The following is a 14,450-nucleotide window of genomic DNA, read 5'->3' on the forward strand; positions in this document are numbered from 1 at the left end:
GGGGGGGGGGGGGGGGGGGGGGGGAGAGAAGGAGAAGGGAGACAGAGTTGGGGAGGGTGGGAAGAAGAAGGGAGTTTGAGTCTGGGGGGGCGGGGGGAGTGGGGAGGCTGGGAGAAGGGGAACTGAGTTTGGGGGGGGGGGGGAAGGAGGGAGAAAGGGGACAGAGTCGGGGGGAAGGGAGGGAGAAGGGGGACAGACACGGAGGGGGGGTGGGAGAGTGAGAAGGCGGACAGAGTCGGGGTGAGGGAGGAAGAAGGGGGATAGAGTCGGGGGGGTGGGGGGAGGCGAGAGAAGAGGGACAGAGTCGGGGGGGAGGTGAGAGATGGGGAGAAGGGGCACAGTGGCAGGGGGAGGGGCGAGGGAGGAAGAATAGGACAGAGTTGGGGGGAGGCAGGGAGAAGGGGGACAGAGTTGGCGGGGTGGGGGGGAAGGGAAGGAGAAGGTGGACAGAGTCAGGGTGGGAGAAGGTGGACAAAGTCGGGGGGGGGAGGTGAGAGGCAGGGAGAAGGGACAGGCGGGGGGAGGGGCGAGGCAGGGAGAAGGGGGACACACTTGGGGGCGGGAGGAAGCAGGAGGACAGAGTCGGGGGGAGGGAGAAGGCGGACAGAGTCGGGGGGAGGTGAGAGGGAGGGAGAAGGGGGACAGGGGGGACAGACTCGGGGGTGGGAGGGAGGAGGAGGACAGACTCGGTGGGGGGGGGGGGGGAAGGGAGAAGGGAGGGAGCAGAGGGACAGAGTCAGGTGGGGCGAAGGCCAACAGAATCAGGGGGGAGGCAGGGAGAAGGGGGACAGTGGCGGGGGGACAGTGGCAAGGGAGGGAGAAGGGGGACAGACTCGGGGGGGGGGGGAAGGAAGCAGGGGGACAGACTCGGGGGAGGGGGAGTGGGAGGGGGAGGGGGAGAAGGGGTACAGTTGGGTGGGAAGGAGGTAGGGAGAAGGCGAGAGGCGGGAGAAGGGGGACAGTGGCGGGCTGGGGGAGGGGGGAGGGGTGAGGGAGGGAGCAGGGGGACAGAGTCCGGGGGCAGGGGGACAGAGTCGGGGTGGGTGGGAGAGGGAGCAGGGGGACAGAGTCGGGGGGGTAGGGAGGGAGGGAGATGGGGGGCAAAGTTGGGGAGGAGCAAGAAGGCAGACAGAGTGGGGGAGAGTGGGAAGAAGGGGGTTTGAGTCTGGGGGGCGGGGGGAGTGGGGAGGCTGGGAGAAGGGGGACAGAGTCAGGGTGGAGGGGGGAGCAGGGGGAGGGGAGGGAGCAGGGGGACAGAGTCAGGGGGGAGGGAGCGGGGGACAGTCGGCGGGAGGGGGAGAGGGACAGAGGGGAGGGGGAGAGGGAAGGAGGGAGCAGGGGGACAGAATCGTGGGGGGGGGGAAGGGAAGGCGAATAGAGTGGGAGGGTAGGTGAGAGGCGGGGAGAAGGGGGTCAGTGGCGGGGGAGGAATGGGCGAGGGAGGGAGGAAGGGGGACAGAGTCGGGGGGGGGAGAAGGGGGACAGAGTCGGGGGGGGGAGAAGGGGGACAGAGTCGGGGGGGGGAGAAGGGGGACAGAGTCGGGGGGGGGAGAAGGGGGACAGAGTCGGGGGGGGAGAAGGGGGACAGAGTCGGGGGGGGGGAGAAGGGGGACAGAGTCGGGGGGGGGAGAAGGGGGACAGAGTCGGGGGGGGGGAGAAGGGGGACAGAGTCGGGGGGGGGGAGAAGGGGGACAGAGTCGGGGGGGGGGAGAAGGGGGACAGAGTCGGGGGGGGGGAGAAGGGGGACAGAGTCGGGGGGGGGGAGAAGGGGGACAGAGTCGGGGGGGGGGAGAAGGGGGACAGAGTCGGGGGGGGGGAGAAGGGGGACAGAGTCGGGGGGGGGGAGAAGGGGGACAGAGTCGGGGGGGGGGAGAAGGGGGACAGAGTCGGGGGGGGGGAGAAGGGGGACAGAGTCGGGGGGGGAGAAGGGGGACAGAGTCGGGGGGGGGAGAAGGGGGACAGAGTCGGGGGGGGGGAGAAGGGGGACAGAGTCGGGGGGGGGGGGAGAAGGGGGACAGAGTCGGGGGGGGGGAGAGAGGGGAGAGGGAACGGGGGTAAAGGAGGCGGGTGGTTGTGAGAACGGGAGAGAGACAGATGGGGGGCGGGAAGCGACTCGGGGCGAGAACCGGGAGGCCGGGGGGGGGGGGGGGGGTTGCGGGGAGAGGGACCTGCCTGTGGGGGGACAAGTGCTGGGGTGAGATCGGGTGATGAGGGACAGGCCCAGGGTCAGGGGAGGGGGGAGTTATATTCATTGCCGGGGGGGGGGTTGTCGGGGCAATGAGGGACCCTGTCGCCTCCCTCACAGAGCGGCTCCAGCTGCTGGTCTCCCGCCGCCGCCGCTGGAAGCTGAAGGCCGCTGCCGGGAGCCTGGGGACGGCGGGGTTTGGGCCTGAGCCGGGTCCGGCTGGAGAGGCCGGCTCCCCCGGCGCCGGCTTCACTCTTTCTCCCCCGTTTGTCCAGCCCGCCCCCCGAGTCCCGGCGCGGCCCGGTACCCACCTCCCACCCGGTACATGTTTGCTGCCATCCTGCCGGAGGAGGTGACTGTTCCCGCGGCCTGGGCCTGAGGCCTCGGCTCCGGCTCCGGCTCCGGCTCCTCGGTATCGTTGGCTGAGTGTGAGCGGCTCCCCGCTCGGCAATCTCCGGCCGCACTCGGCTCCGGGCTCGGGCTGTCAGAGAGATGGGGGGCGGGGGGAAATCCCAGTCAGAGACTCCGCCCTCTCCTCCCCACCCCCCTCAGGCCTAGGCCTGGGCCTCAAGTAGCAGCGAGAGTCGGTCCTGCCTGGCACTCCCGCACCTCCCCGGAGCCGGCCTCTCAATACGAAGCCCAGGCTGCGGCCTAGCGCTGCCTCTCCTCAGCGCCGTGTCTGTCGCCCAGCAGCCGCCGCCGGCGCTTCTCCCGCTTCCCGTCTCCATGGAGACCCCGCCTGGCGGCACCCGGCCGTCACCACTGCCTTAAAGCCGAGACGCCCTTGGCCAATTAATAGTTGTACAACTATAATTAGACACTCTCTCTCTTCACCCCCCACCCGCATTCGCGGAGGATGCTCCGCTCAAGTACCAGCAGTTCGCCGACAGTACTCGCTTCGTGCCCTGTAGCATGGTACATGGCGTAGACAGAGGCCATTCAGCCCACTGCACTTGTGCTAGCTCGTTGCAATTTCCCACTTCAAATATTTATATTTTTCGGCGAAGAGTTTTCAACAGCTCAGAAAGTGGACCTTCAGCCCATCGTGGCTGTGCCGGTCAACAAGCAGGATAAAGTGTGGGCTGCAGATGCTGGATATCAGTCGAAAAAGTGTGACGCTGGAAAAGCACAGCAGGTCAGGCAAGCATACTGCTCCTTTTCCAGCACCACACTTTCCAACCCAGTCAACAAGCATCCAACTATTTGAATCCAATTTTCCAGAACTTGGCCCGTAGCCTCATTTGCTATGGTGTTTCAAGGGTTCATCTAAATACTTTTTTCAGTGCCTTGAGGGCCCCTGCCCCACCACTCATTTAGGCAGTGAGATCCGAATGTCTACAACCCTCGGGGTGAATAAAAGTCCTTCAAATTCTCTCTAAACCTCCTTGCCTTAAAACCGTGCCCCCTTGTTATTTGCTGGTGCGGGGTGGGATTCTATCTATGCATCTCACAACTTTGTACTCTTCACACAGATCTTTTCTCTAGTCTTAACTCTCTTGAAAACACCCCCAGCCTATCTAGTCTCTCTTCATAGTTGAAACATTCCAGCACAGGCAATATCCTGGTGAATCTGCACAGCATCCTCTCTCATGCAATGCCCATTTTTCCTCTCCACTGCCTTCATTCATACTCCTCAGATCCCCTATTAGATTAGATTACTAACAGTGTGGAAACAGGCCCATCGGCCCAACAAGTCTACACCGACCCGCCGAAGCGTAACCCACCCATACCCCTACATTTACCCCTTCACCTAACACTACGGGCAATTTAGCATGGCCAATCAACCCTGACCTGCACATCTTTGGACTGTGGGAGGAAACCGGAGCACCTGGAGGAAACCCACGCAGACACGGGGAGAATGTGCAAACTCCACACAGTCAGTCGCCTGAGTCGGGAATTGAACCCGGGTCTCTGGCGCTGTGAGGCAGCAGTGCTAACCACTGTGCCACCGTGCCGCCTATTATGGCTCTCATATTCCATTCTCATCAAGTTTGATCTGAAAATCTCTGTTTCTTTGCTGTGGCTTGCAGAATGTTTACAATGCAAAAACCTGTCATTTCTGTGAGAGCCCTCTGTTAAGTGTGACCTATTTCAGTCCCACTATCACCTCATATATTCCCCACAGACATGTAGTATTTTTCCTCTTCAAATGCATCCCAGAGTCAGAGGGACATACTGCATGGAAACAGATCTTTTGGTCCAACCAGCCCATGCTGACCATAATCCCAAAAGTAAACTAGTCCCACCTACTTGTTCCTTGCCCATATCCCTCCAAACATTTCATATTCATGTACATGTACTTACCTCAAAATCCTTTAAATGTTGTAACTGTACCTGCATCCACCACTTCCTCTGGAAGTTCATTCCACACACAAACCACTCTCTGTGTATAAAAAAATTGCCTCATGTCTTTTTTAAACCTTTCTCCTTAAAAATATGCTCCATTATTTAGATTACTTACAGTGTGGAAACAGACCCTTCGGCCCAACAAGTCCACACTGATCCTCCAAAGAGCAACCCACCCACACCCATTCCCCAACATTTACCCCAACAATTTAGCATGGCCAATTCACCTAACCTGCACATGTTTGGACTGTGGGAGGAAACTGGAGCACCGTGAGAAAACCCATGCATTCACAGGGAGAATGTGCAAACTCCACACAGACAGTTGCCCGAGGCGCGAAATGAACCCAGGTCTCTGGTGCTGTGAGACAGCAGTGCTAACCACTGTGCCACCGTACCTCCCACTGTGCTACCCACTGCCGTCCTATTCTTGAAGGAAAACCTCACATTGAATTACTGTTCCTTGACTGTTTTTGCATCCTGTTCTCTTTTGAAAGCCCAGTTGAACCTGCCTCCAACACAGTCTCAGAGGCAGGGCATTTCGTGTCATGAATACTTGCTGCATAAGATAAGGTTTTTAGTTGTTTTCGCATTCATCTTTCATCAGTGTCTTCTCTCCCTGATCTTGCCCCATCTACTTGATCTAGACCCCTCACGATTTTAATCAACTCTCCACTTTATCTTCTTTTCCCCAAGAAGAACAGCCCCCCAAACTCTCCACTTTATCCAAAAAAATCTTGGAAACATTCTCTTTCCAGCTATTGCCTTCACAACTTTCCTCCTGGTGTTGAATGCAGTTCAAGCCAGACCAATGTTTTGGTTAATATACTTGATTATATTGTAATCTATGACTTGTTTAAATTAACCCAGGAATCTATAGGTCTTTTTCACAACTTTCTCAACCTCTCCTACCTCTTTTCATTTACTTGCAGACAAATACCCATTCCCTTTGTTCCAGAACCCCTTTAAGAATTAATTGATGTTTCTTCTTCTCATTCTTTCTCCTGGACTAAATCACTTCATTCTTCATTGCATTGAATTGCACCTCCCATCTATCTGTCCATTCCATTCAATGTCCTCTTGAAGAGTGTACCACCCTCCCCAGAGTTAACTATACTTTAATTTATCTTGCAGAGGACGCAAAATGTGGAACTAATTTGGGTTGTGCTGTTGAATCTCAACAAGTCCCTCCACCTGTGTGCTGGGCTGCTTCATTTTCTATACAATTTTGACATCACTACATCCCAAACATTTATCAGTTGAGTTTACAACATTAACTTGTGAGTTATCATTGACCAGAAATTGAACTGAACTAGCCACATACATACTGTCGCTACAAGAGGAGACCAGAAGCTGAGACTTCTTTGGTAACTCATCCAATGCCTCTATATTGCCTGTTCACAAGGCACAAGGTAGGAATGTGATGGAATACTCTCCACTTGCCGAGATGGATTTGGCTCCAAATCACTCAGGACAATATCACCCACGACAAAGTAGCCCACTTGATCAACACCCCATCCATCACTTCCAACAACTATATGATGATGGTAACTCATCAAAGCTTCTTCAAAAACTAATTTTCTTCTGGTACATCTTGCATTTAATTATATTAAATACCAAGTCCAAAGTGCTCTACATTTCATTCTGTATTCCCAAATATGTTCAGCATCTTTCATTCATATATGAATTTATATCACCACAGTTGTTTTATAAGACTGAATATATTACTTGAATGTCAAGCCAACAAAAGTGGCATGTTCCAAGAAAACAGTATGAACCTGGGCCATTTTTCATCCATTAAATTAAGGCATAAAGAAAACATTAAAACAACCTTAAGCATTTTGGCAGAACTGAATAAAGAAGAAAAACAGCCTCCACCTGTTTTCTGCTTCCAAAGTCTCTTAATCCTCTCAGTTTTCCACTAAAATTCATTTCTCCTGTATAGGAATAGGAACCGGAGCAAGCCATTCAGCCCTTTGAGCTCATCCTGCCATTCAATACAATCACGATTGGCCAAACACTCGATGCCTTTTACACTCCCAATCCCCATTACCATGTATACCTTTGGGAATCAGAAATCTGTAATCTCAACCTTAAACATACTGAAAAATGAGCCTCCACAGTCCTCTATGGTAGAGATTTCCAATGGTAAACAACTCCATGAGTTTTTAAAAGACCTTTCAACTCAGTCCTAAATAGCATTTCCCTTATTACTAAACCTGGATCCCTTGGATCTAGTCTTCCCAACTAGGGGAAACATATATATCCACTCTCCTATCTCTTGCAGCATTTTGGAGCCTTGTATGAGATCACCTCTCACTCTTTAGAAGTCTGGAAGATAGAAGCCCAGATTTTCCAATCTCTCTCCATTGGCCAGTCACCCCCATCCCCAGAACAAGTCCAATGGAGCTTTGTGGCTCTCCCGCAGTAATGTCTTTCTTGAGATAAAGGGACCAAAACTGCACACAGCACTCCAGGTGCAGTCAATCCAGCTCTTGTACAATCAAAGCAAGACTCCACAACCCCTGATTACCCTTTCATTCCTATCAACAGCCCTTCCCTTAGGTTTAAACTCCCTTGCTCTAAACTCTTCTGTCTGTTGCTTTTCCCTCAGCTCAATCCGCAGTGCCACACCCATTGTACTCCTCTCCCACTCTAACCTCACTTGCACGATCCCAACCCAAAGTACTGACCATTCCAACTGCACCATTCCAACCATAAGCACACACAAATGTCACACTCCTTCATCTCACTCCTACAATTCACAAAGTTCAGATACGTTTTGGGGGCAGACCAGCAGAAATAACCCACAAACAGAGCTGCATCAGGACTTTATTTAAATGAGCCACAACACACTGAGCACCCAGGAACTATGAGAAGCCGAAGAAAAACACCTATGCAATATATTTAAGAACAATGGGTAACTGATAAGTACAGTCTGCCGATTCTTAAACAACAAACCTAAACCAGAAGACACAACACGCCCAGAGACTCCAGCCACACTACTATACATTAAAGTCATCTCAGAGATGACAACCAGACTACTCTGGCCCCTTAGCATCATAGTAGCCCACAAACCTACCAACGCATTGATTAGATTAGATTAGGTTATTTACAGTGTGGAAACAGGCCCTTCGGCCCAACAAGTCCACACCGACCCTCCGAAGAGCAACCCACCCTGACCATTCCCCTACATTTACCCCTTCACCTAACACCACGGGCAATTTTAGCATGGCTAATTCACCTAACCTGCTCATTTTTGGACTGTGGGAGGAAACTGGAGCACTCAGAGGAAACCCATGCAGACACGGGGAGAACATGCAAACTCCAGACAGACAGTTGCCTGAGGCAGGAATTGAACCTGAATCACTGCTGTGAGGCAGCAGTGCTAACCACTGTGCCACTGAAATAGCTATTGATAAATCTAAACCAGCAGAACAAACATCATATACAAAATACCCTGCAAGGACTGCAACGAACACTACATCTGACAGACAGGCAGAAAACTAGCTACCAGGATACATGGGCACCAACTAGCCAGCAAAAGATATGACCAGCTATCATTAGTATCCTTACACACAGATGAAGAGGGATACCAGTTTGACTGGGACACTACATCCATCGTAGGACAAGCTAACTAAAGACACGCACGGGAATCCTAGAAGCCTGGCATTCCAACCAGAACTCCATCAACAAACACATCGATTTGGACCCCGTCTACCAACCTCTCAGAAAAAGAACCTGAAGTGATATCATCCACCACCACAGACCAAGACACACAACTAGAAAGCGGGACAGAACACCAGCTCTTCAACAGAGGCTCACTGATGATGTTACCTATCATGGTGACAAAACGTCTGAGAACAAATCGACCAGCTCAGTGAGCAAACTTACAACCAGTGCCACAACCTGAACCATAAATCTTTACAAAAATCGCGGCAGAATTAAGTTTAAATGCTAGGAATTCAGGTAGATCAATCAGTATGAACAGAGATTAGGAATACCAGTGGTGAGGAAATATGAGTGCATGTAATTTATGGACACCGTCACCACTGCCCCCGTCCCCACCTCACCCCAAACCCCAAACAGTAGTTGTACTGCTGGACAGAGCATTAAACAAGAAATGATTGGAGCTTGTAACAAAGGCAATGGACACATTGTGGGTGACTTCTCTCTTGATCTCAATTGGACATACTAAAATTGTTAAAGATGTCTGGAAAGTGAGTTTGTTGAAAGTTTGTGTGACATTTACCTTGAATATTAAACTATGGAACCATTTAGGGATGAAGCTATTTAAAATTGAGTACCTTGGACCAAAGTAGAGTTAACTCATGATGTCATACCTTGATCATCTGAAGGAGTGGCACAGAGGCTCAGTGGTTAGCACTGCTTCTTCACAGCAGTAGGGACCCAGGTTTGATTCCAGCCTCGGGTGACGATGTGGAGGTTGCATCTCCTCCCCGTGTCTGCGTGGGTTTCCTCCGGTTTCCTCCTACAATCTAAAGATGCGCAGGTTAGGCGGATTGGCCATACTAAATTGCCCATAATGTCCAGGGATGTGTAGGTGAGTGGGATTGCCCTTGGGAGATGCAAGATTACAGGGTTGGGGTGGGTCTGGGTGGGATGCTCTTTGGAGGGTCACATGGGCCAAATGGTCTGCTTCCACACTTTTGGGATTCTGTGAATATTAAACTATGGAACCATTTAGGGATGAAACTAATTTAAATTGAGTACTGTACATCAAGGTAGAGCTAATTCACAATGTCATAAGAAAAGATCATCTGAGAAAAATTGATCATAATACAAATTATATTTTAAATTGAACAGTGATATATTCAAGTACAAAACAATAATCTAAAAGACAATTATCCAGATACAATGGCGATCATGTGGTAAAATGGCAGAGTGTTTCTGGGTCAGTGGGTGAGAAAGGTCAGTTTATAATGTGGCCAAAAGATAGTTTGTCATCCGGGAAATTAGAATTCCAATATACCTGAAGGCAGGCACTAAGTGTCTCCTGGTCAGCAATGGGGCAAACCTCTGCAGTACATTGCCCGTAAGTAGAAGAACATGGTCTAACCCTCAGAAACAAGAATGGAAAGAATGACAAACATAGACATGAGACAGAGCTGACTAATACTGAAAGGATAAACAAACTAACAAGTATTGTGGTAAATCAATAGCGGGAAAAGAAATGATTCAAAAATTTCACAAAAAACTATTCAAAAATAAATCAAAAGAGAAGGTTATAATATGATGAAGAATAGTAATTATTACGTTTTTGAAGCCAATACATATGTTAAATAAAAGAAATGACAGTAAACTAGCCAGGAACATTAAATGTGCACGTGTAAATAAAGTCAAGAGAGTGGTGCTGGAAAAGCACAGCAGGTCAGGCAGCATCCAAGGAGCAGGAAAGTCAACGTTTCGGGGAAAAGCCCTTCATCAAGAATGAGGCTGGGAGCCTCGTGGGTGGAGAGATAAATGGGAGGGGGGTGGGACTTGGGTGGGGGAGGTGTGGGAAGGTAGCTGAGAGTGAGCTTCAGGGCAGAGAAGCTGACCCGGAGGTTGGAGCGAGAGAGACTCACTCACATGTAAATAAAGAGTGACTTGGTGCCGGAAACTGGCCTCTGTACAGTTATTGCACCATGCCTCCGCGTTACTTTAATGTCTTAGGGGCAGAGATTGGAGAAGTTATCATGGGGAAATGAAGAAATGACAGATGTGTTAGACAAGTGCTTCATTTCTGTCTTCACAATAGAATACACTAATTATGTGTCAGAAATAGAGGGTAACTGGGGGACTATTAAGAGTGAGAAACTTAAAGTAATTAATATCAGCAAAGTGTCAGAGAAACGTCATGGGCTGAAAGAGAAGACGTCCCCAGGAACCAAAGGCCTACATCCTCGGGTTCTAAAAGAGGGAGCTGCAGAAAAAGGTGGGTTTAGATTTCCCACAATTCCCTTGATTCTAAAATGGTCCAGAAGTTTGGAACTCAGCAAATGGAACATAGCTATTCAAGAAAGGAGGGAGGAAGGAAAACAAGGAACTACAGGCCTATTGGTCTAACATCAGTTGTCAGGAAAATTCTGGGATATATCATTATGCAAGCGATGACAGTGCACTCAGAAAATCAAAATGGAATTGAACCAAGTCAACATGTTTTTTACGAAAAGGAGATTGCGTTGAACAGATTTCTTAGAGCAGGCTTTGCGGGTGTAATGAGTGAAAGAAAAAGAAACAGCTTGGATTAATATCACTCCTTTCACAACCACATGATGTCTCAAAATACTTTACAGTCAATTCAGTATTTAGTTGACGTGTGGAGAATGTTGTGACGTAGGAAGCATGGTACATAATTAATACAGACTAAGCTCCCACAAACAGAAGCGTAAAGATTGGTCAGCACACCAGGGAGAGTCCCCCAGCTCTTCTTTAGCATAGTGCCCTCGGAGCTTTCATATCTTTATATATCTGAGGGCATTGACATAGGCCTTGGCTTGATGTTTTATCCAAAAGGCAACACCTTTAGCAGTGCTTCATCAGTACTGCACCGGGGTATCAGCCTGGATTTTTGTATTCAGTCCTGGAAAATGAATGAAACTCACAGTCACTTGGGACTCAGAGGTGAAAGTTTGAGCAAGTGAGCCCTGGCTGACTCTGACTAGGGTTGATAAAGGGGAACCAGAAGATATAGAACACCTGGACTTCTAAAAAGCATTAGATAAGGTTCCACATCAAGTATTAATACACAAGGCAAAAGTGTATTGAGTTGGGGAGTAACATGGTGTCATGGCCAGAAGGTTGATGACTGGGCAGGAAGTACAGAGTCATTTTGTAAGGTGACAGTCTTGAGTGGAATGCCAGGAGGATCTGTGCTCGGGCCTCAGCTATTTACAATCTATACCAATGACTTAGATGAAGCCACTGAGTAACATATTCAAGTTTGCTAACAATACAATGTGAGATGGGAAAGTAAATGTGATGAGAGATAGGGACTATAGAGATGTAGTTAGATTCACTAAGCATTTTTAAAAAATCATTCATGGTACTTGGGCATTACTGGCTGTCCAGCATTTACTTCCCATCTCTAATTGCCAAGAGGGCAATTAAGAGTTAACATTTTGGGTCGAGAACATTCTGAGGAAGGGTCATTGATCCAAAACGTTAAGTCCTATTTGTCTCCATAGATGCTGCTAGACCTAATGAGCTTTCCAAAAATTTCTGTTTTTATTTCTGATTTGCAACATCCACAGTTCTTTCAGTTTTTAGTTAAGCCATTGATGGAGAATTGGAGTCAGAGGTAAGAATGGCAGATTTCCTTCTCTAAAAGGCATTACTGAAGCAAAAAGGGATTCTAAGCAACAATATATTAGCTTTTAATTCACTTTTTAAGAAAAATATTGAATTCAAATTTCACCTTCAACCATTGCAACCCATGTCCCCAGGATGCTGGATAATGAACCCAGTGACATAACCAGTGCACCAGCACCTCCTCACGAACAACAAGATGGCAGGGGGAAGGGAATCATGTGGGATTATTTGCTTTAGTTATAAGCACAGAAAAGCAGAATATTTATTTTAAAAACTTGAAAATTTTGATATTCAAATATACTGGGTATCCTTATACAAAGAACACAACTGGTTAGCATTCAGATACAATATGTCATTGGGAAGGTAAGTGGGATACTGATCTTTTGCAAATGGTTTGGAGTTAAGGATTAAGGAAATCTGGCTGTAATTGTATAAATCCTACTTGTTGAGAATATGCCTGAAATACCATGTGCATTTCCAGTCTCCATATTAAAGGAAGCATACATTTGCCTTAGATGCAGTCCATGTACATGTCACTGATTGGTCCCTGGGATCAGAAGGTTGTCCTATGATGAGAGGTTGGGCCCATTCTCTCATAAACCTAAAAAGAGAGGGGCTCATTTTAAAACATACCCTGATCTGAAGGAATTTGTCAAGGCCAAAACTGGGGGATTATTTCCCCTGGGCTGGGGAACCTAAAGCTCAGGGACACACACTCAGGAAAAAGGATCGCTTGGTTAAGATTGGGATGAGGAGAAAGCTTTTCATTCAGAAAGTTGTGAATTTCAGGAAATCCCCACCCCACAAAGTGGTGGATGCTCCATTATTAAATAGATTCAAGACTGAGATAAAATTTTGATCTATCAAGAATCGGGTACAGGTGACAAGGTGGAATTGAAACTCAAGATCATCAGTCATTAGTCATTGAAGCAGTTTGATGGGCCGAATGGTATAAACCCTACTTTTATTATGTTCTTATACCTAGCTATGTGCTGATATCAACACAGATATTGAGCATTTAAACATAAACACAGATAAATGAGTACATAAACATGGGAACATCTACATTTACATTGACTGGGTTATACTTTCACACAGATATAGATAATTATACATAACGTAGTTGTATGTGTTTTAGATTTCCTACTTCCTCAGTCTTTCTTCTCTTGGTCTCTCTTTTCAGTCTATTCTCCATGTCTCTGCCTTCCCTCAGTCTCTTCCCCCTTAGTCTCCCTTCGCTTCGATCTCCCCTTCCCTCAGTCTATCTGTCAAAGGTTTGTTTTCCACACCCTCATTTTTCCTCTTCCTCCTTCTGAGTTTCTCCCATTTTACTCTCCTCTCTGTTAATCTCCCCTTCCATGAGTCTCCCCTGTCATCTTCATGTGACTCCATGTGGCATTTTCTTCGGTATTGTGGTGGGTCCAGGCCCGAGAGAGATTTCTCCTCTCTCAGCCTTCTGTCTGTCTTCCCTCCCTCATTCCCGTCATCCCCAAGTTTCCCATCCCTCAGATACAAGGTTCTTCAGCTTCTGTGTCCTTCAATCAAATCCTTCTTCCATCTCCCCACCTCGGTCACTCTTTCTCCCTTATGTATAGGTACACATTATACAAAATACCAGTATGTACAAAACATCGGCATAGACAAACCACCAATATATACAAAACATCCACATATAGAAAACACTAACAGATGCAAAACACTGATATGATTTTTAAAATTCACTCAACTGTGGGTGTCATTGCTGGACTAGGACTTATTGCCTGTTATTAGTTGGCCTTGAAAAAGTGGGGTTGATCCGCCATCTTGAACCGCTGCAGTCCATGTGCAATAAGTACACCCACAATGTTATTAGGAGCGAATTCCAGAATTTTGACCCAGTGACAGTGAAGGAATGGCGATGTACTTCCAAGACAGGATGGTGAGTGGCTTGGAGGGGAAATTACAGGTGGTGTTGCTCCCTGTATTTATTGCCCTTGTCCTTTTAGGTGGAAATATTTGTGGGTTTGAAAAGTACTGTCTCAAGGTCTTTGGTAAATTTCTACAGTGCATCTTGTAGACAGCACACACTGCCTCTACTGAATGTTGATGGTGGAGGAGTGGATGCTTGTGCGTGTGATGCTAATCAAGTATTGAATTGAATTGAATGATTTATGGTCACTTGTATACAATGGAAAGCTTCAAGTGTTGCCACACTCTGGCACCACTTTCTCCTGGATGGTGATGAGCTTCTGAGTCTTGTTGGAGCTGCACCTATCTAGGCAAATGGGGTGTGTTTCATTGCACTGCTGACAGGCTCCTGGGAGGTGGGTTACTTGCCACAGTATTCCCCTAATCTCCAACCTGTTTTTGTAGTCACTGTCATTTTGTGGTGAATCCAGCTGAGTTTGTAGTGAACGGTAACCTCAGCATATTAACAGTGGGGGCTTCAGTGATGGTGACAATATTGAACGTCAAAGGGCAATGGTTCGATTTGTGTTTTTATTGAAGATGGTCTTTGACTAGCATGTGTGCAGTGCAAAGGTTACTTGCCACTTTTCAGCCCAAAGCTGGATATTGTCCAAATCTTGTTGTACTTAAGCATGGACTGCTTCAATATCTGGAGAATCAT

General features: G+C 48.4%; 1 protein-coding gene across 3 annotated transcripts in view; it reads right to left on the reverse strand.

Annotated features, from left to right (window-relative positions):
- LOC132836779 (metastasis-associated protein MTA1-like) overlaps positions 1-2,890 on the reverse strand; it is a 127,391-nt gene extending 124,501 nt beyond the window's left edge. For all 3 annotated transcript variants that reach the window (XM_060856241.1, XM_060856240.1, XM_060856239.1), the window contains exon 1: positions 2,497-2,890. In XM_060856241.1, coding sequence (XP_060712224.1) covers positions 2,497-2,524 — 28 coding nt within the window. In that variant the 5' untranslated portion in view covers positions 2,525-2,890. The remainder of the gene's footprint in view (positions 1-2,496) is intronic.
- Positions 2,891-14,450: the final 11,560 nt, after the last annotated feature.

Source organism: Hemiscyllium ocellatum, chromosome 47, assembly GCF_020745735.1.
Source record: "Hemiscyllium ocellatum isolate sHemOce1 chromosome 47, sHemOce1.pat.X.cur, whole genome shotgun sequence".
Classification (NCBI taxonomy): domain Eukaryota; kingdom Metazoa; phylum Chordata; class Chondrichthyes; order Orectolobiformes; family Hemiscylliidae; genus Hemiscyllium; species Hemiscyllium ocellatum.